Consider the following 26,695-nt stretch of genomic DNA (forward strand, 5'->3'; position numbering starts at 1 on the left):
ATATAACCGCAGGTTTCGATTCTGTGCATGCAGTAGTATTACGTTGTGTATCGTGCGATTTAGAACGCACGTGCATGACATGTGCAGGGAAAGCAACCATAGTAGGAGAAAGGGATTTGGAGTGCAATATAGTAAGAGGAGCCACGCCGACGCCGTAATCTTTGGTGTTACAGGCATAGAGCATGTCCCAGAGGTGCTTCTCTCTCCTATAAGTACTCCGTATCAATTCTCCTTCATACTATGGTGTACGATGATAGAGAAGCTAATATTAATGTAATGATGTGTTATCGAAAAAGAAAAGAAGCCCTTTGCAGACATGCCCAGGACCCCAAGTTCCAAAATCCAGTAAGCTCCGAAAGAAGGGAATTTGGCCGAAATAAAACTGCAAAAGATAACTCTTCCATTCACCAGGGTCAACTTCACTGCATCGGGCAGAGGTCCGTGAAAGGTTGAACGTAGTGAAGCGAGTTTAAAACCATAGAAAACACTTTGAAGTTAAAAATTAATCTAAAGTCATCTAACGTAAGCCAATTTCCGGAGTCTAAGCACTAGAAGACACAAAAACTTCACGACTTCGAAGAATCATCTTATCGTTTTTATTGCGTTATATTCTATCATTATACCAAATCGTCGTTTAAAAAAGACGGCGTTGAAGACGTCGTTTTCTACGACTATTAGAGAGAGATGAGCGGAACCACACCAGATCCCGCAATCTACAACCCCATCTCTAGCCCCTTTCGTGGATTCACTGATAACGTCAGATTCATGGTATCCTTCCTTTAAGACAAGGTAGGTAATCTCTTTTCAATTATTATTATCATTTGAGCGTAAATTATCATTTGATATCGTATGGATTCAAAAAAGAAACACACTTCCATGAAAAGAACGGATTCAGAGAAATAGAGATGCGACAGACTGACATATAGACAAACAACTATCTTCAAAGAGCTAACAATATTTCTGCAAATAGAAAACAGGGTTTCGGTCCCCAAAAGAAACAGCCGATAACTGTGCCGCAAATGGCAGGAAGCTCCACTCACAGACAATTGCCGCATGGTCTCAACAATAGCAATAACTGTTTCAAGCGCTCAGATTATGGGTGTGACTTTAACGCAATAACGTCATCCATTTAAAATACTGCGTCAATCCTTATCTGAAGACGTCATCCACAAAAATTTCAACTGCAGGAGGAATGAGAGGATGCAGACAAGCAGACGCGAGTGAAGTCCTATGCGTAGCTGCTCTGCATCCCTGCCTTTTCAGTGTTTGGTGGTGACAGTCCGCAACGGAAATAAGAACTTTGGTGCAATTACTGTTAATTGGACCCCTCAGCGAAGTAAAATATACATTTAATGGAAGAAATTATGGTCAGATTTTGATCCGCAACAAAAAGTAAACCATTCTCTAAAGAAAATCCATGAACTTTCTAAGAAGGATCTCTGGTGAGCGGCCGCTTCAACACGTGCATTACAAAAGTAAGACATAGATGTAACAAATAGAAATACATTTGGACGAGTTCTTCATCGTTCCAGAGGAACGGTGTTTTTCTCAGAAATGAATTCGTCTGCGAAGAAACGTTGAACATTTTTGACTGAAAGAAGATTAATCCATAAATTCATGTCAGACAACGACAAGAAAACGCGAACCATAATGAGATGTGATGAGGAAAAAAATGGGCAAGAAAGATAGAAATTGGGCATTAAAACAAAGGCATTAAAAGTGGAAATTTGAGAAGGAAACATCGCTATAATCCATGATCATACATTTGTCGAGGACTACCAATTGCAGAAAACATTCTGAAGTCGCACGAATCTGAAGGAAATAATCCAGCAATGGAACATTGCTAAAGAATGACTTGGGATGGTCGTGATAGCGATAAGGACGACATCATTAAGAACAACCGGGCGTGTCACACGTTGTTCGATGAACAATTGTTAGTTCAAAGAAGATTAGGATTACAAAGACATTAGGATTGTCTTATGGTGCTAAGGCACTCGACCAGAATCCTCAAATATGAGCGGGGAATATGGGATGGGGGAAGTTGAGATATACAGTGGGAATATGAGCAGTTTGTGTGAAGAAGCCGTCAAGGGGAAGAAAAAGGAGAAACACGGAATTTGGAATACATTGTGGGCAATAAATTCTGATTCAAACATCTCTTCACTAATGCTTAACAGCTTTCATTCTGTTCTCTTAGCCCACGTAAATCCGCTCTAAAAAGAACGCGTGGAGAACGTGGAGAACTATGCCCCTCCTCAAGCACATTCAGCCACGCGCAGCTCTAATAACAAACTAACAGCAATCTTACAAATGTATCTAATCAATATTACAGTTGATTTATCAGTGTATATTACTTTATCAATGTAATTGTTCAAACACCGATAAAGGCTCAGTTACCCAAGTATGAGGTTACTCGGCATAGGCGGGCAATATATTATGACGGAGAATAAACCCGCGCGGCCACTCTACACGGAGGAAGGCGACATGCCGATCCCAAACCGTTACAAATATTATCGATTTTTTAAGGTCGCTTATACTTGTTTAACTCCTAACTTTTCGTGGTAATCCTGTTTATACTAAATGTAACAAGGAATTTGAATATACTCCCTGAGCGCGAACCAGCCACCTACCCGCAGTGATATGTTGGATGTCACTCGGATACGGTAAAAAGGTACTGCTGTGGAACACACTGGCAAAGCCTAACCAAAGTAGATCAAAAACCTAGGAAAAGCATGGAATCTTTGATCAAAACTCTCCGAATCGTTACGCTGAACTGCTGGACATTGTCGATCTGAAGTATTCGAATCAGTCGGTGTCGATAGGCGTTTCAAGCGAGACGCCAAATGTCCTAGGATATGGAACAGGACCAAGAGATGGATTCTTGCTGCTTTAGATCGAGAAGGTTAAGCAGAGCCGTGTTGAAAGACGACTTCCCTCGGCAAAGGTGCGTGGAACCTCGTCCGGTGACATCAGCCCGCCGATCACATCAAGTAAAGTATAGAGTGCCGAAAAAGTGAAGAACATAATCAATATCACACAGCTCCAGCTGCAGAAGCAGTTGTAATGCTATCATTATCGGTCATTCCGCAGAACAATGACAGCAGACACAACCGTGAAGGAACAACTTCACACTAATGCTTTTAAAAACACATATTTTTCCCTTACGAAGTGATATATTGACAAAAAAAACATTCTAGAAGGAAATTTTCAGTTTTCACGTCTCATTTAAATCAGGAAATTTTTGAACTAGCTTTATAGAGCATCACTCCCGATTTTTGCAGGGTTTCGCCGATTTCGATAGTCAAAATTAAAAAAAAAACCCACAATTTAAAATTTTTTCATATTGTTCAGAGATCTAAATAATGTTGAACGAGTAGCGCAGAAAAAGGAGAAAATATTTGAAGAAACTCACCATTTCCGTTTCAACCGGGGTGGTTTTCTCTTCCTGGAAAACATTTCATCAATGTCAGTGAAATCAGTTAGATTGACAAGAAAAAGGCATGTTTTTTCCTTTCTTTTGTTTTGCGAGAAAAGGACATCAGATTAAGAAATCTTTCAAATTTCTATATTATTCAACCGGTTTTCGTCGCAAAGCGTTCTACTGTTTTTAGTACTGCTTATCAAACCAATCATTGGGACGACCTGCCCGGAAAAAACCAACCTTATCAGATTTGGGAAAGAATGTCTTCGAAACCATATATATTTCGCAATGTGGTCAAACAAAAATGATATAGGTCTATGGATTCTTTTGATATTCACGGAAAGCGATATCATATTCGCACACATTTCACGATAACAGTCAATGCGAGAAAAGTTCCCGGCTAGAGACCAGACGGTAGAGTAAAGAAAATCGGGGAAAATTGGTTAACAACAGATCACGCACTCCTAAAAGAGCTATTTCTGTTTATTTCTTCTTTCTATTTATTTCTTTATTTATTTGTGGGTAAATGCTTAAAAAAAACAGAAAAATACGGAAGAGTCCTCCTTATTCGACGTATTTTTTTAATGTATTTATTAACTCGAATCCTCCGTCGTCTAACTCTAACTGGGCGTCTAACTCCGATGCACAGCGGAGCTTTGTCCTCCAGCAAGTTTCCGTCTCCCAAGCTTAGAAGGAACTTTACACATCCGACATTCCGACTTCTCGGAATCGGAAGCTTAGCTAAGAGTAAACCACTGCTAAGATTCACGACCGTCTCAGCAAAATGTCGCAAAGTGGCTCTCTGATACATATAGGTCGGGCGGCGACCTGTAGTGAAAGCTAAGCCCGCCGTAGCAGGACTGCTTAGTTTGGGGAAAAGTTTTCTTGCCACTCTAGCATACTCACTGCCCTGCACACTGGGCCCTGGCATCCCAGACGTCGGAAGGTATGGCGACCGGTAAGAGGCGATCAAATCTCACGTTGATCAGGACGCCTTTGATTCTGGACCAAGGCGACACAGGACCAGACGCTAACCTGCATGCCCTTCTCGGAACTCCAGAGCGTATCAAATTTCACCTGATTGCTCCGCAGGAGACCAAGTGCAGAAGGAGCGACGTATGAAAAATGAATGACGGTTCACTCGTCATTAGCGGAGAGAAGGTTCCGTCGCAAAATGTAGGCGGTTTTGGTTTTTTTGTGCACCCATCTGTCGTCCATCTTGTTGATTCTCACGAGATCCTGTCACTTCGTATGGCCATTCTTCGCCTCCGCCCTCTGCGTCAAAACCCATCAGCATCACCAACTGCTACTCACCAACATCAGCACCTGACGAATACGAATTGGACGCGTTTTACGAGGAGCTGGAGGAAGTGATCCGCAACGAGAAGTCCTTTTACAAATTTGTCGTCGGGGATTTCAATGTAAAACCGGGAAAAGCTACAGAAGACGAGCACACAGTTGGAAGATTTAGACTAGGGGAACCAGAACAAAAATCGCCATCGTATTACCGGCTGCTGTCCGCCGCTTGCCTCTTTCATGGAAATTCTCTTTTCATGAAGAAAAATCATCGTTAGTGGACGTGAGAATCACCCAATGGTGCGACTCGTGCGGAGATCGACCATATACTTACTAACCGGAGGCGGTGCCTACTTGACGTCTCGGTAGTACCATCTTTTTGTAGTAGTTCTGGTCACCGTCTCCTTCGCGCGAAAATACGACTTAGCCACACGACGGAGAAGAACTATCGGCAACGAAGGAGAAAAGAAGTCGTCTACGACGACTGCGTACTCGAGAGCTCTTTGCCCCAAGGCAGATGGAGAAGGACCCAAACGTGGACCACGAGATGCTGCTCAGATGATTACGAGCCTGTGCTGAGCGTGCCTTGAACAAACTTGGATAAAATTTCGAAGACCATCAAGGAATTGTTGGAAAGAAGAAGGACTTCGAGACTTGATCCGAAGCTGCACATTGAGCGGTTAGTAGTAAACACTAACTGCAGAAAAGCGTTGCAGGAGGATCCTTTGAAACACAGGCAGAAGAAGATTATAGAAGCAGCACAAAGAAGAACGAGTCTAAAAAAGTGCCGCAGGGATCTCGGCGGATATAATATTCCGCTAGCAGCCTTGTTGAGCGAAAACGGGGCTCGCACGTCTTCTCGTCGTGAGAAGGAAATCATTACGGAGAGGTTCTACTCGAACCTTTTGAAGTTCTGTTTCAATCTCGATTATTCCCACTGCTGAAGCTGCACCACGGATTCTCCTTTTAGAAGTACGAGTCGCTATCAAAAGCATGAAATCTGGCACAGTCTCCAGGTCTCCGGACCTAATTTTATATCAGCTGGTGGCCATCCACTTCATGTAATGTTAGCGGAGCACATGACGTCCTACCTTCAGAAATAAAGGATTCCAGAATAGCGGAGGACCTCGCGAACCGTTCTTATCCATAAGAAGGTGAGCGATGGGAGCTTTTGAAGTACCTTGTTGAGCGTGTTATACTAATTATTCACTAAGATTATCCTTACGCACATATCTAGGACGCCGGATGAAGCTCAGCTTCAAGAACAAGCTGGATGCCGTCGAGGGTCTCCTTGAACCATATCCAGACCGTGTCGAGGGTCATAGAGGTTCGCCGAGAATACTGCCTGCCCCTTGCTCTAACCTTCTTCGACCATGAGAAAGCCTTAGGCAGCGCAGAAACGAATGTAATACTGTCAGTGCTGGTCGATTAAGATGTAGACACGTCGTATGTGAGGACATTAGCCAACTGCTACGATCGATGCACCACTAAGATACAGCTTTTCCACCTCCTCCTCACCATAATCATTGGAAAGGGAGTACGACAAGGCGATGCTATATCGCCAAAGCTGTTCACGGCTGCATTGCAGTGGATAATGAAATCACTCTCCTGGGAAGAAAGGGGCATACGTGTTGATGGCAGATTTCTCTCGAACCTTCTTTTCGCGGACGACATCATTCTCTTTTCGAGCAGTTCCAATGGAGCAGAAACGATGCTCAACGGATTGAACGAAGCAGGGAGCAGAAAAGGACTGTGAACAAACAGAAAGAAGACGCAGTTCATGAAGAACGCCTACTGCAAGGACGGAGAAGTACACTTGAAGGCTCACAAATTGTGGAAAGTTCATCATACGTATACCTCGGATCTGTGAACATGGAAAACGAATTGAAGGAAGAACTGAAGAAGGAAGGATGAGAGCAGCATGGGTACCATTCGCACCCGTCAGGAAAGCTACGGACCAACTGACGGACCAAGATCTTTGTACCCATCTGTTCAACTCGACAGTTCTTCCAGCGCTCTGATACGCAGCGGAGACATGAGCAGACACTGCTGCCACGTCTAGGAAGCTACTTACTACCCACAGAGCCCTTGAGAGACGTCTTCTGAATATAAGATACAACAGCTAGCCGGTCTTCGCAGGTCTGACTTAAGAGGAATGTCTCGTCTTTGCGACCGTCTTTGTGAGGGGAATATATATCGAAAGCAAAACATAGATGGGCCGGTCACGTCATCAGAAGAATCGACGATAGATGGACCAGAAGAAACGAAAAGAAAAAAGACCGCTAGAGTTGATTCCAATAGATGCTAAACACCCTCGAAGGAGGCCGCCAACGAGATGGGGTCCGTGTTGGCTACACGGAAGGATCAGCTGAGAGCTCAGCTAGGTACGTCTCAAAGACCTCGTCGAGACGACGAAACGAGTGGAAGAGATGCTGGGCCGGCATGTCCAGTAAAGACGGGCCATCCAATTATCTAAGTAAGTATTACCTCAAATAGAGATTTCATGGGGAAAGACTTGTGCCCGTTTTTTGCTTTTTTTTAGCAGTTCGTCAACATGTCAGATGGCAATTTCAAGAAAAAAGGTCTCTGCTGGAAAAATCGTGAAAATCCTGGCAAGAAAGGACGTCAAAAAGGCGCAGCTATCTACCTGTCTTCGTTAGAGCGTATTTATAAGCACATGAATTCTTTCCAAGAGTTAAAATGGAGTCAGAAATGGAATTAGCCTCTAAATATGAGGGAAAACACGGGGATTCGAGCGGGAACATGAGGATGAGCACCAAACTTGTCGGGTTTCTTAGCGTTTTTAGAGGACGCGAACGACAACGGTAAAATTCTTCTGCGTCTCTGCCATCCTTTTATAGTGGCAACAGATTAGCAAATTCTATTTTTCTTTGGAGAATTGTTTTTAAGAGGAAAGTGTGCGATATACGTAGGTAAAAATTCAAATTTCCCTCGCCCTCGCAACCCCGCCCTTGCCCACAAACCATCACGGCCATGAAATTTTTGGAAATTTCAGGACTTAACACTCACCTTTTCGACTTCTTCACAAACGGTTAGAATATCGTTCTCATCGATCCGTCGGTCCAAATCGAAAGAACTTAAACTTTTCGGTTTCCTGAAACGTGAAATAATCGATGAATTTTGAAGTGGGCGTTGCTTACCGATATGGGTCCGACTCGGGTGTGGTAATATCGGTGCCGTTGGGGATCGTGTTTCGCTTAAACGCGAGCGGATCACGGTTCAAGTTTGTTCTACTGAATTTTTCATGGAATATAACTAGTACTAGGTGCTAAGTAATCTAAATGTAACTAACGTTGCGCGATAGAGTAAAAATTCCCAACACATAGAAGAATAAACGAATCACGGTACAGCGGGCTGTAGATGGGACTCTATGCTGGCATCGTACAACAAAAGCAGCGCCATATCGAAACTTATTAGTATTCCGCATAAAATCTCTCATAACGTAAAGGGAGGAACATCTATGTATAGACGAATCGGAGCATCCAATATATATTCTTGTATTTTATAGGTACAATCACTCAATCAATCAATCAATCAATCAATCAGTCAATGGCTGCAGATTAACGCTGATCTACCGACTGTACAGGACAAGAATTTTCTAGCAAAAAATGTAATGTGGATGCGGTTTCATACAAATTTCAAAAATGTACCAGAACAAAGCTTGATTTTTCACGTAGAATCGCATATTTTCCACGATCAATTGACTTTTTCCTCGCGGACAGCTCATTGTAGCTGTTCGTTGTTCGCATAGAAGCTGTGTAGCATATTATTAGTATCGATTTTGGAATGGCTTTGTTATTTATTTGTTTTTTTGCCACCGCTCTGTATCAAAACGATTTCGTGAAGTTTCGAAGGTTTTGGTGGTGGAGATGAGCAAAGTTCCGTATTTCCCACACACGCCAAAAACTAGCATATAAAATTTTCTTCGATTTTTAAAATTTTTTTCCGCAATGCTCTGCTAAAATTACTATTCAAAATGATTTGTTATTAGAAATAATTGTTTTGAGAAAAAATAAAATAAAATGATTTAGATAATTATTCTTAGTCATGTCAATTTCAAATCATTCAATTCAATTCCTCTCTCATCATAAGAACTGCTCTTAGTTTTAAAATATTTTGACGTTGGTTGAAGACTTGTAGCAATCCCTATCGATATCTTATGTGAAAAAAAAGAAGAAGAAAAAAGTATGAAAAGAAAAGAAGAAAAAGAGGCAGTGCAGTTTCTTTCGCGATTTTATACGCTAACTTAGATTGTTTTTTGTATCGATAAGTATGAGATGAAGTTTGTTAGTAATTCTTTTGAGCGCCCATGGGAAATTCGAAAATTGGCCCTCCATAATTTGAATATTATTTGCATTTTCTTTGAAATACAATAGCACAAAAGAGAACATTTTGAGATTTGAGAACGCTGAAAGCGTCGGAGAGAACAAGAGAAATTTTTCTTTTTGTCCTTCAGCTAGTTTTTTTCTATATTCAGTTCCTTTCTTTTGGGATAAAAATAAAGATAAGGAACCAATTCGTTCGTGATCGTTGATCGTCGCCTAGTTCTAAAATTAGGATAAGTATAAATAAGAGGATGGTCTTCGGCTTATTGTTGTCATTAGCTGCTTCATATGATGATAAAAAAGAATAAAGTGAAAAAACAAGAGATAAAAAAGGATAATGTATCTGCAGTTAATCAATCCGCTTGGGATGCGCCACCACTTCAATTCAGAAACGTTTGAGGTTCACGAACGCGAGTCTAGCCTCTAAAATGCACTGGGGAGGGGCTATGTCAACTCAGAGTTTTTATCCTCCCAGATAGGTCTGGTGCCAATGTTTCGATCCCAGTGGAATGAAACGCTTGGTGAGCACTAGGATCCGTATAGAAAGAACGAAAAAAAATCTCTTAAGATTAGGTTTAGCTTTTTGAATTTCTCCAATTCGGATTCGAACCTCCGATCGATCGTGCGGACAACGGAACCTCACACCGACTGCGCTACACCCGCCGGTACCCTATCAGATTTTAACGACGAATACCATATGTATTGTGACATGATATTTCTTGCTATAATACGATCCTTCTAAGTTTATGTCGAAAAAGGTGAATAGAAGAGGGAATGAGGCGCTAAATAAGGTTTGGTACATCCACACTGAGTGAAAATACAAGATAAGAGACGAGAAGTCTCGAACGGCTTTCAAACTGGTAGGATCTTAAAATGGGCAAACTGGTAAGATCTTAAAATGTAATAAAATTTATCATTAAATCAGCAAACATTAAAGAGATTCGAGCAATTAACGAAATAAGGACAAGAAAAGTGCGATTCAGAAAAAACCTCATTATAAATTGAAATGCCGAACATTGAGCAGCATTGCAATGATTCTTTCATTTTTTCACATACGGCTCAGCAAATTTATGCTCGACCCACAAATAAATTTATCGTCGAAAAAAATTTGTCAACAATAAAATTTCTCAATAACGCGTTAAACTGTATAGGACAGCGAATGGGCAGAAAGATGACGATAGACATCATTATCATCACGTCGGCCTCTATGAGTCTGCGATGCTGCTGCGTCAAAGTTGACGCGACGCTATGCGTGGCCACACGCTTATTGTATGTGCACGAGAATAGCACGACATAGACGAATCCAAATCAAATCGATTCACAATCGCTGCGATTAAAATCCCCGCTTATGTTAATATGAGCACAAAATGAGGGGGAAACACAATAATCGATTTTAGTTCGAAGGTTTTTTTTTTCGAGTCGTCGGGCGGAAGACACAATGACCGATGTCGTCCTGGATTTTTTTTAGTTGTGCCATCGAATATTATTGGATTTGTGGTTGAGAAACACGACAGGGAGAAAAAGAGACAGAAGTGTGACAGGTGGTGGCCATGAATGCGATCATTTTCTGTTATGAACCACATTTGAACAGCAATGAAGTATTGTTACCGTATGTACATTGTACAAATAAAATTTTTAACGACAAAGTGACGCATGAGAGTGAGAAAAATGATGAGCCCAAGCTTCCTGCAGACAGCGAAAATAAAAGATTTCCCTAACTGATCACCAAAATTATTCAGAATCGCAGCGATTCTTGTGTGATCACTGAAATTATTTGAATCGCAGCAACTTCTAGCTGATCACTGAAATAATTCGAATCGCAGCGTTCCCTAGGTGATCACCAAAAATATTCGAATCGCAGCGATTCAATCGTGATCTCAATCTCTTCGTTGCATTTTTTCTGCGTTTTCATACTATCGTTACTCTAAACCTTGAACTCTTGTTTTTTCCACCTCCATATTGCGAATTTATTCTCCACTACAATATGAAAGTTTTTTTAATCGCAGAAAAAGATTGCTCAAGCACGCGATATCGCTCAGCGATTGTTCATAACTAACAGCAATCTTATATTCGAGATTATAGTTCTTACATGTACAAAAAATTACTACTTGAAATATTCTTTGGCGATGAAAAAAAATATCCGCTTCCCATACAACACGAGGTTTTCCCATAATAATCAAATTTAAAGGAATGAGAGAGAGTAGGAGGAATGAAAAGAAAGAGGGAAATTAAGGATAGGAGGACACAAAGATTCCCAGTCAGCACACTAAATCAGTAATCTTTCCTTTTTTCACCACATAAACATGAACCAAAAGAAAGTCGACCAATGAGAACGTCGAGAATAACCAATAGGAATGTCAACCAATCAGAGATGAGAGTAATGAAAATCTTACACGATACTGAAATAAAATAAAATAGAATGATTGCTGATACAGTAAATTTTTGAAAAGCGCTGGATTCTAAAATAGATCTGTTTCTAGTGTCATCGGTATGGGTTCACGGATACTAACACAAGGATATTAACATTCTTCTAAAAAAAAACAGCAAATGAGGCGAACGCAGCAGAATCCGTGAGTGTCGCCGTGGATTTGAGCGGCAACCACAACGCAGTCTGAATTTTTCGCCATCGGAGCTCAATAATCAATCAATCAGGGATGTGTTTGTTGAGCGAAACGGGACTACATAATGAGAAAATGTTTCGAAATTTTCCGACTGTGCAAATACTGTGCCGATAAAATTTTGCCGTGCGCCATTTTTGGGGACGTGGAACATCGGCATCATTTGTTTTGGGACGTCACTTTCTCAGATTCAAAATCTTTTCGATTTTTGAAGGGTTAATAAGGTGGCGCGCCCCCACCCCCCCCCCCCAAAAAAACCCCCCGGGGGGTAAACCCCCCCCCGATTTTTTTTTTTCAGGAAAGAGCCTAATTAGGCTGTAAAAAGTGCGTGTGGCAAAACGGGAGGAGCTGTATAATTCGATGAAATTTTTCCTGCACCTTCGTTCGACTGTGATTTGTGAAATCCTTAAAGTACATCCAGAAATTGCAATTAGCTCAAACAATGCGAGAAACCTATGCATTCATAGTCCTTGATATTTCCGGACGTCTAGACGAATTTTAATCGATAATGAGGAACAGAAAGGGGGGAAATGAAGAGAATTGGTTGCTACAGTCTAAAAATGCCGCAAGAAAAATTCTCCAGAGCTAATTGAATCCGCTAAGATATTTAGTACTTGGTGGCGGTGGTGACTCTACGGTGGGACACACAATAAAATGCGTTTTTTTTTGTTGTTGCAAAAATATGCAAAATGGCGACAATTTTTCAAATTGCATCAAATTCCTCGTTTTATTTCCTTTTTTCGAAACATGAGATACGTTCACTAAAAATACGTTAACTATTTTTTTAACACTCGAAGAAGTCCGAGAACTCGATATCAAAACTTGAAGACGAACGAAATTCTCAGAAGGGGTTCAGAAATTTCCCAGCACTAAGAAAGATAATCTCCTTCAAATAAACTTCTCTCCTCCGATACGGTATTTAGTGTACTACTATTAATTCACCATTTTTTGCTGCGAAAACGTTTCCGCGTAACTTTTACGAAGAATTCAATTTTTATTTCAAGAATGTATAAAAATAGGACAGAGGAAGATGAAAAAAGAAGAATACATGCATGAGCGAAATGAAATAGTAACAAGAGTGTGATATTTTTGGAACAGCTATTTACCTACTTACTATGAGTCCATGTACAAGAATGTAAACAAATATTCCAGTAAGGAAACATGTAAACAATCGAAAGTCAGAAATTGGAAATACTAGCCAAGAAAAGTATTATAGAGCAATGAGGATTGACTGCTGCCCCGTACCTCATACCTCTGTAATAAAAGGATACTGTAGTGTCCGCTTGGAATTCAATTTTGCATTTATAATGGATTACGTTGAATAGTTTTTAGGAATTTAAATTTAAAGTAATTAAGAATTAACAAATTTAATAAACAAGTAGGTGTAGTTAATATTACTAATAGAGTAAATAACGATAATATGAACTAAAAAGAGTAATGAAATGAATATCTGTAATAAAAAAAATAAAGGAAAAAGAACAAAAGAATAAACAAAAGGGAAATGAACATTTCACCTTTTTGTGAGACCACAAACCATTTTCTCAAAATTCCAATAAATGATGAATGAAAAAAATAAATGACTAAATAAAAATATATAAATAAGAAATAAAGAGAAAATATAACAATTATTCGCGATATGAAAAAGCATGTATCATCAAATCCATCCAATTCCTATGAAAATGCCAAAGATCTGGGAACATCTGGGATTTAAGATTATCTCCACATTTGCAAAGCACGTGCATATCACGTGCCAGAATAGAACTGCAAACAAACATTTGTAGGTTTACATCTGGATGACTAGATAACATGAGCCGTGGCGGGTGAAAATCTTCAAAGTACGCAAATGCGACTTTTTTATTGCAAGCATTGTAAAGTGTTCAACTTTAACCTTTTGCCTGATCTTAGACAAATTCAGGATCATCTCCAGAAATTTTCCTCTTCAGAAACTATTTACATATTTTATAACGGAATAAATAGTAAAGTAGTAAATGAAAACAAAACGATAATAATAATATTTCAAACTTTCCAAGAATGAACCTCTCAAAAAAATAATGAAAACTCAGCGCAAATACCTTACTCCTGCTGACACACACCCCACACCCCGGTACCAGTTCTCGAATTAATGAATGAAACAATAACATCGAAATGATTTGACTCACTTAGTAGGCGTTAACGATGCAAAAATCTTCCTCAATCGACTCCGTCGTGCACGCGGAGACATTTCTGGAAAAGCGAGGTGAAATTTGTGGACACGGTGAGAAAACGAGCAAAAATTCCGTTCGAACATTTGAAATGAACCTGCCACTAATTCGCCGACTTCAACGATTTCGTTGAGCTGATAGGACGAGTCGAGTGACGGGCCGGCACATCCAAGAAGTTCTGAAAGCACAAAAAACGATCCTTTGTTCGAATTCAAAAGAATCCCCCTGGAAAATTCTTTTGTTCCTCAAAAGAAACGTAAATTAATTAGCGATGCATGTGCCGACGTTTTTTTTTCTGGAAGGAAGAATATCTTTCGCGTTACGTTGCTTTCTTTGTGTGCCAAAACGCTAATTTAATTTGTTGATGTTGATCAAAAATCGAATTTTTTGATGACAACTCAATTCTAACAAATTTTTCTCTCTGTTTTGCAGCAATTTAGAATTTCGAGATTTAAAAATAAATATAAAAAAATACATTTTTCTACTAATAACAATATTTTTCTTCGCTCTTTTCGATCATCTAATATATAATAGAGAGTATAAATAATATAATAAATATAATATACTATAATATAATATATGAATAATGTAATAAATATAATTATAGAGCAAAAAAAATTGAATTATTATTTCATTGAGTGTAATTTTTTGAAGAAATTAGCGACGGTACTGTAATATCATCGATACCTTTGTTTGCATGAGCGGCCGCGACGCATCCGCAGCAACTCGCGCACCGGCCTCTTAGCCTCTGCCCTTCCCCAATTCCGTTGAGCACGTCGCGGTCGAGCGAGCAAACGCTGGCATCGGAGCCTTTAAATGTACTTTGCACATGCACAGATGGATTCCAACCGAAACCTCACAACTACGTCAATTTTTACTGATTGATCGTTGATCATCCGATAAAAATTTGCATAGCTGCGAGTTCAAAAAATCAATAGCTGATTCCTAGAACTTTTAAACTCATATAATACTGGATCATCATATAGAATATCTCCGGATCTTTCGGTGAGTAATCCAAAAATTCAGAGCTTTTCTCCGCGATGAAGGAATGAATCGTGGAGTTATGTTTAGCAAATGAAATACCTAGTTTACACTTGACTTTTCTTTAAAAAAAACAACAACAACAAAAGGAACGACATGAGCTCGTTAAACCGCATGGATAGAATTTCAAATCGTCAAACTTTTGATCAGCTGACTTCATTCTAAGGAACGTAATAAACACGACATCAATCAATCAATAACTGATCGCTCTCCGAATCACGCAGAGATTTTTGCTGTGCAAACATGCAATAAAACAGGTTGAGGCTCTAAAAATCATCGCAAATAGGCCTTTAGACTTTTGACAGCCCAGAAAATGCAAGAAACTGATTGTTCGTCCGGAAAAAACACACACAAACACACATAAAATCAATGTTTGTCTGACATGATGGTCGTTTTCGGATAACGATGACTTCACGCGATTGTTGGTTGATGTGAAGAATGTGTCCGGAGCGATCCGAGGCACGAAAGAAAAAAAAACATCAAAATAATTAGCGCTGCAGAACGGGTTCAACTGTCTTCTTACAAAGGATTAATGGCGACATCAAAGATCTGGATTTTCGTTGTAGAGAGAAGAAATGTTCATTAGACGACTTCAATTAAAATCTTAATCAATCGTAATTATTATTTTATCATTATTTAATTAATTATGTATTTTATTTATTTTCTTTGATTGTATTTACATTAATACAATTGTTAAGTATTTAACTATTCTTATTATCATTTGGTTATTTATTACAATTATTATTAATAAAGAAGGTGGACGAATGACGTGTACGCAATTGCACCATAAACAATTGAATTAATTTATTAATTTTATATTAATTAATTTCAATTTAAACAATTAGATATAGGTATCAGCACGTATATCTACATCTGAAATCTGAATAAATAAATAAAAAATGTGAAGAATAAAAAAAGATCTGGAATCAAATAAAAATGAAAATGAATAAAATAAATACGAAATTTAGAGCAGAAAAATCTGAAACGAGTTTGAATACGTAATTCAATGAGACTGAAGAAAGAATAAGTAAATAAATAAATTCCTAATAAAAATTATAAATAAATTATAAATAAATAATAATAAATAAATTATAATTGATAATATGATAATTATATGCGAGAATTCCCGATAAATTCCTGTGGAAATCTAAAAACAGATGACGTGTCTGCAAATGCACCATAAACCATGGACTTTCGATTCCTAGCGTTAGATATTTGTGTTAGCGCATAACCACATACCCCGTATATCCTACGCTTATGCGCAAAGGCATAAAATTTAATTTTTGCGTGCCCATTACATTACATTTAGATTTAGATTTACATTTTATTAAATTTATTACTGTTTGCTGTTCGTAGAACACCTAAAGGTCTACGGTAGATGTTCATCAAAATCAAGCTGAGGATCGCGTAGCTCTGTCATTGGTCCATAAGGTAAAGCCACCAATAAGAGATGTCATAGGAACATGTGTATTTATGTTATTTACAGTATAATTAATAATAATATACGATTATATTAACAATTTAACTTGTTTTAAAAATATTTTTATGGGAATGCCACAACGATCCGAACAAAATTTAGAATAAGAGGAGAAAATAAGCTAGAAAAATCCACTGGAACAATTATCTGATGGAAGATAAGGTCAGTCTGCTACAAAAATTCAACTTCAATCAATAAGGCACAAAGCCGACTGGTTCTAATCAATTTTAATCAATAACAAAACGGGGGAACTATTAAAATCTAATGAAATCCTCCTAAACCGCGTGTGATCACATACGCATCACCAAGAACTCTGAGCACGTGACTTTACTGTGCTTGATGAGGAACGCGAGTGCAATTTGAGACTTAATTCCACGAAGAAAAACGTCGCCGAATTGGGCTAACTAGGGGGGTCCCACAGTCCCTGGAGAGTTAAGAATCTGTTGAATTCGACTAACAAGCAAGGTCCCAGAGTCAAGAGGAACTAAAAACTCACAACTGCTTATGTTGTTTGGCTTGTTGTGCTGTGACCACGCCCACAACGGTTAGCGTGCAGCAGATTCCCTGATTTAGCCATTTAAATCACGCTTGCAAAAATAAAAAAACAAAAAACCTCGAAAGATGATTTCCTGACAACTTTAAGGAAGATCATGAACACGTGTAAGAGTGTTCCGCCACATTTTTTTTTTTGAGGAAAAGTTTGCAGTGTTGTTAGATCGAGATTTACAAAAAGAAACTAGAGAAATATATCTAATATGAATTGTTGGTGGACTCTGCAGTAGGGACCAGTTCTCGTCACGACCATTCTCATCGTCGCACTTAGTTACGCATATATTGCGTGAATTAATTCGACGGCTTCCGATTATGGTGAACGCGAAGTTTACAACAAAAAAGTAGAGAAAAATGTCTAATATGAACTGTTAGCAGACTGACACCGTTCGCTGGGGATCAGTTCTCGTCACTCCCATCCTCATCGTCGCACTGGGTAAACATATATTGCGTGGATCAATTTAATGTTTCTCGATTTTGGTGGATGCGAAATTTACAACAAAAAAAAATCGGTGAAATATATTTAATATGAACTGTTAGCAGACAGACAATGTTCGCTAGGGATCAGTTCTCGTCACAGCCATTTTTATCTTACACTCACTCTTCACTTAGCTGAGCATGTCCTGCGTGATTTACGACGATGACTCCTAATTTTGGTTAAGGTGTCAATGACAGGTAGGAGAAATCTGCGTTGATGTCGAGCGAGAACTGTTCCCCTGAAAGTGCAATCAACCTAGGACCAACCTTTCATTGTATTATGAATAATGAATTGTTGTAATAAACGAATAGAACACAAAATAAAATTATTTCCAGATTATTGAGACCAACGCCCATCATCTTTATACACAAGTTTTAGAGACGGAGGAAAAATGCAGGGAATCATAAACAATGAAAGAGGACACAAAAAAAAGAGCAAGAAAAAAAAATGATGTAGAAGGTTGAGAAAAATCGTTGCAAAAGCCGCATGCGATTCCAATATCCACAAAGAAAAGTGAAAAATGTGATTTCGATGAGCCAATGAAATGTCTAGGACCAGGTGTACTGGAGGGAAAAGAAATAGCTGACGAGAAACAAACAACACGAGCCATCGCACCACCACCACGTGTATCCATAGCAGCGTGAAATATTTCAGGATGAAAAGCAACAATCAAGAACTCTTCCCTGTTTTTCACGTGGTTATTCAAATAAAAACAAACAACAAATCAATAAGATTCTGTGTTGTATCGATCATTTTGTTTGTTTTCGAAGAAAAAAAAAACACAAAATCTACACGAACGCGTACAGCATAAGAGGAACAACTGCCACAAATTGTTCGCCTGGATTGTGCCAAAACTGTTTTTTTTTGTCGATACACTGAACAGTTCTGTTTTCTTATAGATGATAAATGACAATGATAAAATAACAGTGTGGTTAAACACATCGTAGAATCGATCGATCGATTGGAAATCATGAAATTAGAGAAGATAATTTTCAAAATTATCCTCTGAAATATGATACATTGTGTGAGCGGTGAAATTGAACCACATGAAGAACGAGCGTTTTTGGGGAAAGAAAAAAAAACAAAGTGGGGCTTAAAGGGAAAGAAAATAGTGATGAACATAGTTCACATAATGAAAATTGCAAAAAAAAACTTACCTTAAAGGCATCACCACACGAATCTGAGGTGGTACGGACGGATTTCAGGTTGAGAGTTTGAGAGTTCCTATACGGGGTCGTAGATTATGGGGAGGAGGGTGATTCCATCCATTTTTTCCTAATTGCCGCAAAAAACGGCGCGGAAGATGCGGCGCGTGCACAAGGCTTTCGCGCTCCAATCGGACTCTTTGAGTAGAAAATAGCGCGCCGGAATGCTCGAAGCCGTATCTTCCGGGCCGTTTTCTACGGCGATTAGGAAGAAATAGACGGAATCACCCTTCTCTCTATAATCTAGGGCTCCGTATAAGCATAACATACTTGAAATCCGTACCACCTCAAATTCCTGGGGTGATGCCTTTAACTAGAAGAAACTGATGAATAACAAAATATGTGCAAAAGAAGGTTTAGGTATAAGTAAGAGAAGTAAGGTAAGTAAAATAGGTAAGAGTAAAATAAGTAAAGCAAGTAAGATGTAGTAATAAATATATAGTATAAATATATTACATTGCTATCCGCGGCATGAATTACATCTCCGCAATGATATGTATAAGTAGATGTGAATCTCTTCAGGACCTCCAACGGAAATCAGGAAAGGCGATTGAACTCGGTGGTGAATCCAATCGCCTGCGTTGTTGCGCCAAACGACTTCAATGGCTACGTGAAGGATACGCAGCAGAAATCTCGCATTTAAGTCTTTCACTAAGCGTTTCTTGACTCTTTTCGTCTACGAAGTCATTCCTTCCTTTTCGACTTTCAATGAACGTCGGTATACTAGGATGTCGTATGTGATTGAAAGAGTAGGCATGGAGTTTATTTATTTAGTTGTGAAGAGATTTGATCGTTTAAATTGTGAATTGAATCGCTCATTTCAAGCTCTGAAGAAGGGGATTTTGCCAAAATGTTATCCAATAAATTCTTTAACAGCCTCGTGTACGGCTCGTTAAAGACCAACACGACATCTATGAAGTCAGGCTACAAGTCTATTTCTCTCCTTTCCAGGAATCCATGATGAACGGAGAGATAATCCACAAAAAGATCAGCTAAAGCTTGCTCAGGATTCAACCCAACGAAATGTTTCCGATCGGTTTCTAATCTTGTAGCCAAAAAAGTCAAGCTAGCTAGTCTACCTATCCGCTATTCGCCCTAACAATGATCTTATACGGACACAGGGAACACCACTCACGGTAATGGAGATCAAACTCAACGTCTCGAAAAGGAAGTGCTGAGACTGCTACTTGGCTACTTAATATACAGTATACATCTAGAATGATCGTTTCTGTTCCTATAAACGAGTATGGAGTGAAGCTTCATCGAGACCAATGATGATGACTTCTCCAGCACGGCCACTGGATACGTAATCGCCTCGGGGGCATTTACTGAACAGTCTGCGGAAGCCTCTTTACGGCTCTTTGTGTTTTCCCTTTCTCGGTTACGTCATGCGGAGACTGTTAGATCGTATTTTCAACTATTTAATACCATTCAATAGGAAAAATAAAAATAAAGATATCAAAATAAAAACAAAAAAAATGAGGCGGGTGTTGCGCAGTTGGTCAGAGGTCCGTTGTAGCCACACGGTCGATGGTTCGAAACCGCCCTAGTGCAAACCGAGCCGTTCATCCCTCCGGGGTTGATAAATTGGTACCAAACTTGTCTGGGAGGATAAAAACACTGGCTTGATCATCGGCTGGCCCCCGCAAGTCATTCGATAGGCCAATACGCCTTCGTGGACCTCAACGATTACGAATTGCAGTATAACGCGTTGGCGCATCCCAAGTGGATTGATACAGCAGTGACTTTATACTTTACTTTTTATTATATATGTTTATTTATGTTTTTGTTTATACCATTATTATATTAGTATATTTGTTCTTTTTATACATATGCAGTGCGCTGAGCGCCTATAGAATTAATAGGAAGAATAAGTTTCGCTCCAATCTACGTAAATCGTTACGCACCTTAAGAACGCTGCGCTCATTCCACACTCGATGCGCGACCCCTTGACCAGCTAATTTCCGCTCGTAAGCTCGCTGACTATGTTCATGGGATGCTACTATCTATTAGCTATTCGCTTTAGTTTATAGTGACTAGCGATAATACAATATTTACTTCAACATGGTTGATTTTTATTATTTCTTATATATATTTGTATTATTTATTTCAACATAGCTGATTTTTGACGATCAATCTCCAACAACATAGCGTGCATTCAGTTTTTTTTTTGTCTGAACCAACATTTTTCGAACACAAAAGAATACGAAAAGAATCTTTCAGAGGGGGAGCATACCACATTTCCTGTGTTCGCCAATGAGGAAAAAACAAATGTCAAAATAATGACGAAATGAGAGACCCAAACCATGATGAAAACATGACGGATGCTTCATGAAAGCTATTCTTGTTATTTGTTTAAATTTCCTGGATTAGGTTTCATGTTTTTCTTGGATTAAATGTCGGCATTTCCTAGTAAAAAAAGAACTATTTTCCTTCATGAAAACTTGTAATAAGTGGAGCAAAGAGTGATGTGATAAGTGTGGATGTGAACAAGAGAGCCTTCAGAGTTTTTCCTTCAGACTACGAGTTTTCCTGTTAGAAAGAGAAAAAACAATCAGAAATTTGAGACATTGCAGAAAACTTCCACTAGAATAGGACTCACATGTCAGCAATTCGTTCTAGTGAAAGGAGGAGGCTTTCAGTGCTGTTTCTATAACGTTGGCTCTTTTTAAGAGCACTTAGCAATCAGTTAATGCTCTAGTTAATGACCATGAAAAAAAAATAGCACATTCTCTCCACATCGCTAACGATTTGGCTAGCAAAGTCATATTTGAAGAACTTAAAACTTTTGAACTTAAAAAAATCAATTCACAACACATAGCTTTTTATTGATTTGCTTGAGCTGTAGCCAAGATTGGTATTGATATTTATTAACAGCTAGCGTTCATATGAGGTAAACACTAGTCGATGCGTTTGTTGTCCTTTGAGTTTGCTCATCGTTTGAATGCTTTCTGTAGGGTGTCAGGGCGCTTGTGGGGAAAAATCACTGATGGCTTTGATTCTGCCAGGCTCTAACAAAGGCAAAAACGCACAAGCGTTAGCTGTTAATAAAGATCAGTACCAATCTTGGGTACAGCTCAAGCAAATCAATGAAAAGCTACGTATTCGTGAAGATGCCATGCCATGCCAAGATTCATAGACAGTCGAACATAAGAAATTTACAATAATTCACACACCCCTTTTACAAAATTCCTTTTGATTTGTTTCGCGGATTCCAGCGATTTTGATAATGTCAAATACTATTCCACTGGACTATGTGTCCCAAGATATATTGCAGTGAACCAATTTTCTTGCGACCAAAAACATGGCGGTCTTATAAGAATACCATATGAAAGAAATGAGTGATGATATAATCGATGAAGTTAACCTCTTAAAGGACCCACGGATTTCAGGTGGAGCATTCGTACACGGGGTTGTAGATTATGGAGAGGTGGGCGATTCCGTCCATTTCTTGCTAATTGGCATAAAAACGGCCTGGGAGGTGCAGCGTGTGCACAAGGCTAGCGCGCTCCAATCGAACTCGTTGTAGAAAATAACGCGCCGGAACGCTCGAAGCCGTATCTTCCGGGCCGTTTTTTTTACGGCGATTAGGAGGAAATCGACGGAATCGCCCCCCTCTCCTTAATCTACTATCACGTATACGAATACTCCACGTGAAATTCGTACCACCTCAGATTCGTTGGGTGATGCCTTTAAGCTCTTATACCGTATTCATTCGTCATGGTCGACTGACTACCGTGACGCTCATGACGTATACATCTGCATAATAGAAAAGTTAGATTTTCAAATTCAATGGTTATAACGTACAATTTTTCAACTATAATGGACGTATATAGCTGCGATGGGCGGGTGTAGTGTAGCGGTTAGAGGTTCCGCTTCCTGCACGATCGATCGGAGGTTCGAATTTGCGCTAGTGCTCACCAAGCCTTCCATCCCTCCGGGGTCGATAAATTGGTACCAGACTTGTCTGAAAGGATAAAAACACTGACTTGGCACATCGGCTGACCACCGCAAGTCATTGTATAAGCCAGTTACACGTTCGTGAGCCTCAAACGATTCTGAATTGGAGTGAACGTGGGGCGCATACCAAGCGTATTGATTAACGACAAACACTTTATCCTTTATCCTTTATAGCTGCTAGTCTCCCTATCCGCAACTTGCTCTATCATGATGTGCGGATCGGAGACTTGGGCAGCGTCGTCGACGGTGATGGAGAAGTTTGACTGCATGGAGAAAAAGCTGTTTATACGACTGTTAAGCCAGCTTTCGCCAATGGTATGCCATAACGAAGAACTTTACTCGGAAGTGGATATGGTGTACCGGCGGATGCTACGTGGAAAACATCAGCACCTTGTTAGGCTTTTCCAGAAATAGTCACAGAGAACCGCCTCCGCTTCTTTGGTCAAATTATATGGAGATCGTCTGATCGTTTTGTCTAATGGTGTCCTGAGAATGGTCCCAGACTCGAATTGAAAAAGGTCGTAAAACAAAGTTCTGGACGGAGGTGGAAAAAGAAGATTTGAGGACACTTGGCGTTGACAGACAGTTCAGTCGAGACGTAAACTTCTGTCGTTTGTGAAATAGCGCTTAGAACTCGGTTGCCCTTAGTCTTTTTTCTATCCACAACAAAATCGTTTTCTGCTCTTCCCGAACGTCTTCATTAGCACGTAAAACGAACCGCGTGCGAAACGCCCATTGCGTTGCAGTTTCAGATTCGTAATTTTTGAAAAAGCCTCCAGTAGCAAGCCTCATGTTGACTCGACTACGGTATGGCTTATCGGAGCAACTGCTTTGGGGATCCCATAGTGATTTTGTGAACAGTGAGAGCTATCTCTGTTGCACGCAGTACATGTATACTCGGGCTAGCATTGGAAATGTTCATCCTTTAGGCGCCTAGGTCCCACAACGAAACACCATTGCACCCAGAAAGTAGACCAAACAGTATTGGATATCACGGCTGCAGAAAGGCGTTGCAGATAGTTCTATTTACATCGTAGTTATCCTCTCAAGGAGAAATATACTAAAGCAATATGATGACATAAGGATGCGGGTTTGAGATAGCGATTGGGGTCATGACACGTAGCCGAGGATGCAAAAATTTTAATTCGCGACTCATTTTAAGGCTCAGACCAAGCAGCTTTTGTGACATGTAAACTATTTTTAATGTGTTCTCCACAGAGGATTTTGTATATATTTTTATTATGCGACACTATACTCGTGAGTTCTATAGGCGCTCAGCGCACGCACAAAAATGTAAATAAACATATATAATAAAAAGTAAAATATAAAGTCACTGCCGTATTAATCCACTTGGGATGCGCCAACGCGTTTTACTGGAACTCGGAACCGTTGAGGTTTTGGAACGCGTGTTGGCCTATACAATGACTTGCGGGGGCCAGCCGATGTGTCATGTCAGTGTTTTTATGCTCCAGACAAGTCTGGTACCGATTTATCGACGCCGAAGGAATAAAGGCTTGGTTTCCACTAGGGCAGTTTCGAACCCTAGACTATGCACTTATATAAAGGATAAGGGATAAAGTGTCTGGCGTTAATCAATCCGCTTGAGATGCCCCCACGTTCACTTCAACTCAGAATCGTTTGAGGTTCACGAACGTGTAACTGGCCTATACAATGTCTTACGGGAGCTAGCCGATGTGTCAACTCAGTGTTTTTATCCTCCCAGACAAGTCTGGCACCAATTTATCGACCCCGGAGGGATGAAAGGCTTGGTGAGCACTAGGGCGGATTCGAACCTCCGATCGATCGTGCAGGAAGCGGAACCTCTAGCCGCTACACTGCACCCGCCCATGCACTTATATAGTCGGATCAAAACGACATGAAGCTCTGTGCGGTAGTGTAAGCAGCTGCAGCCTAAGCGGGATGGCGAAGCTGGTGGTTCCGAACGAGCTGGGATCATCGCGAACAACAGCGATGAGTGCTGCTAACGAAGGTCCTCCTCAATCCTAACCGCTACGCCCCATCGTACCGCTTCGAGCGATATATCTCACATATCACAGATAGCTCTCTTGAATTGGAGAAATGTTCAAGTTACAGTGTTACAGGCCTTTTTTTCAATCAAGGATCACTAGTATTATGTTGTCCTAATGGAAGGTGGGGGTGTTCGCCTAATGAGCTAACTCTGATGTCATAGTTGTGTTTAGTTCACTGGAAGTGCTCAATTTCTGATCATCTATTTCAAAGATCGAAAACAGCGGCTAGAAGAAACATTTGCGAATATATCATGCTAACTCCGTTCATTCGGCAAATTTATGACATATTCTATACACTACTTACTGCATATTGCTGCAAATTCTCTACTCGAAAGAAAAATTAAGAAAAAAAAGAAAAAGAAAAAAAGAATTACCAAGAATAAACTTACTACGCCTACGTTGAAACATGGGACTACAACCGGCAGACTTCACTTCGCCTTGTTGTTGTAGCGGCTCGTTGACGACGTCAGAGTCTTCTGGAATGGCGGTCGTCGAGCGCCAGGAGACGCGTGGCCGCGCCATCTGAAACACCTCTTTCCATTCAATAATCCATAATCGCCATTCATTATTACTATCGAGATAAAAGGGAAACGACAAAGCTTTCAATGACGAACAGAATTTCAATGAGAGTTTTTGGAGAGAAAACCGGTATTCATAAGTCAGCCATTTATGAGAAAACTAGAAAATTATTAGTTTGTTGAAATTAATGTCTCAGCAATTCCTAGTGCTATCCATCATTTTTAATTTCCGGTTCCTCTCCCACAAATATTCTCGCATCTTCTCCTGTGAACTTCCCTTTTGGAGAATTGAAACATAAAAATTTGTCAACAATGCATCAAATCGTGTCAAATCAAAGAAAAAGAATAGTACAAAGAAAAGGAAACGAAAAAAAAGGAAGCAAAATGACACTATGGACAATGAGTGTATTGATATGCTGGGGGCCGAATGAATGAGTAAATGAACGAATGAATGTATGAATGACAGAGCAAACAAATAAATAAATGATTCTAACATCCTATCTCAAATTCTGGATAAACTCCCTTCAGGAATTGGCTAGTATGGACGGATCAGTAACGGAAACCTCAGAGAAAACGTTGTAGCTTTTTTTCCAACGAGGGACGTTAGTGAACGCCCCTTTGCACACGCTCCGATCTCCTCAGCATCCTTTCCACTGGATTTACTTGGACAGACTGGTGAAGAGATTTTATTAATTTTCGACCGCTCGCGCGTGAACGCATCGCGTGCACGAAGGTGGCGCGTCCTAACGTGCCTCGTAGGGAAAAACGCCGTTCTCACAGCATTGTTTTGGACGATTAGGGGAGCACAAGCGGAGCCACGCTCGTTTCCTTAATCTATAACCTAAACACTACGTTTTCCATTGGGTTTCCGTACCATTTGATTTTCGTGATACGCTGCCTTTAGTGTTAACCGGGTAAGGGGCTGGTGTCACCACCCGATGCGGTTACTAGCGTCCTCGTAAAGACGTGTCGTCCTTGAGTATAGCTTTGACCGAGCTTCTCCATCTACATTTCACACAGAATCCATCTACTTGTGTCTGTTCCGTAGCTTACGAGGCTTCGTGTCTAGCGTAAACTGCCTATCGACACCTAATGACTTCACGTCGACAGTATGCGGCGATTCAACGTGACAAAAATAATTACTTGTTAAAATATAGCTAGTTAGAATGGATTGGTAACGGGAGCGCAAGACTGTCGTCAGTAGCTTAAGCTTTTAGCTGTTATCCAAGACACTTCCAACGGTCTACGTGCTACAATTTCGGGTTCGTATGAGAAGATCGAGACAGCTACAGCAAATGGATAGTCGTAACGAACTTCTATGCGATGAGCTCCACATGTGCACATATAGTCGTAGTATAGTAGCATATATATACGACATCAATCACGGTGCATTTGCGTACGCGCTCGAAATGGCGCGGTGGATTCAGCAGCTGGAACCAAGGTGAACCAAATCGCAAATTGCAGCGATGGCTGGTGCCAGCAAGCGTTCCAATACGGTCCTAACCGCTGCTCTCAACCGCACGGCTTCGAGAAAAGCCGCGTACGCAATTACACC

At 40.0% G+C, this 26,695-nt stretch overlaps 1 protein-coding gene across 4 annotated transcripts in view; it reads right to left on the reverse strand.

The window, feature by feature from the left end:
- RB195_004727 (uncharacterized protein) overlaps nt 1-25,144 on the reverse strand; it is a gene marked incomplete at both ends in the record, with an annotated part of 49,783 nt that extends 24,639 nt beyond the window's left edge. The window contains 6 exons of one of the 4 annotated variants that reach the window (XM_064182701.1): nt 3,413-3,445; nt 7,748-7,832; nt 7,879-7,971; nt 13,841-13,904; nt 13,980-14,060; nt 25,012-25,144. In XM_064182701.1, the coding sequence (XP_064033965.1) occupies nt 3,413-3,445; nt 7,748-7,832; nt 7,879-7,971; nt 13,841-13,904; nt 13,980-14,060; nt 25,012-25,144 (489 nt within the window). Of the gene's footprint in view, nt 1-2,630; nt 2,722-3,412; nt 3,446-7,747; nt 7,833-7,878; nt 7,972-8,030; nt 8,063-12,859; nt 12,936-13,840; nt 13,905-13,979; nt 14,061-25,011 lie in introns of those variants that run through there. The other 3 variants (XM_064182702.1, XM_064182699.1, XM_064182700.1) reach the window with 3 other exon arrangements.
- Nucleotides 25,145-26,695: the final 1,551 nt, after the last annotated feature.

This window comes from Necator americanus, chromosome I, assembly GCF_031761385.1.
Source record: "Necator americanus strain Aroian chromosome I, whole genome shotgun sequence".
NCBI classification, from domain to species: domain Eukaryota; kingdom Metazoa; phylum Nematoda; class Chromadorea; order Rhabditida; family Ancylostomatidae; genus Necator; species Necator americanus.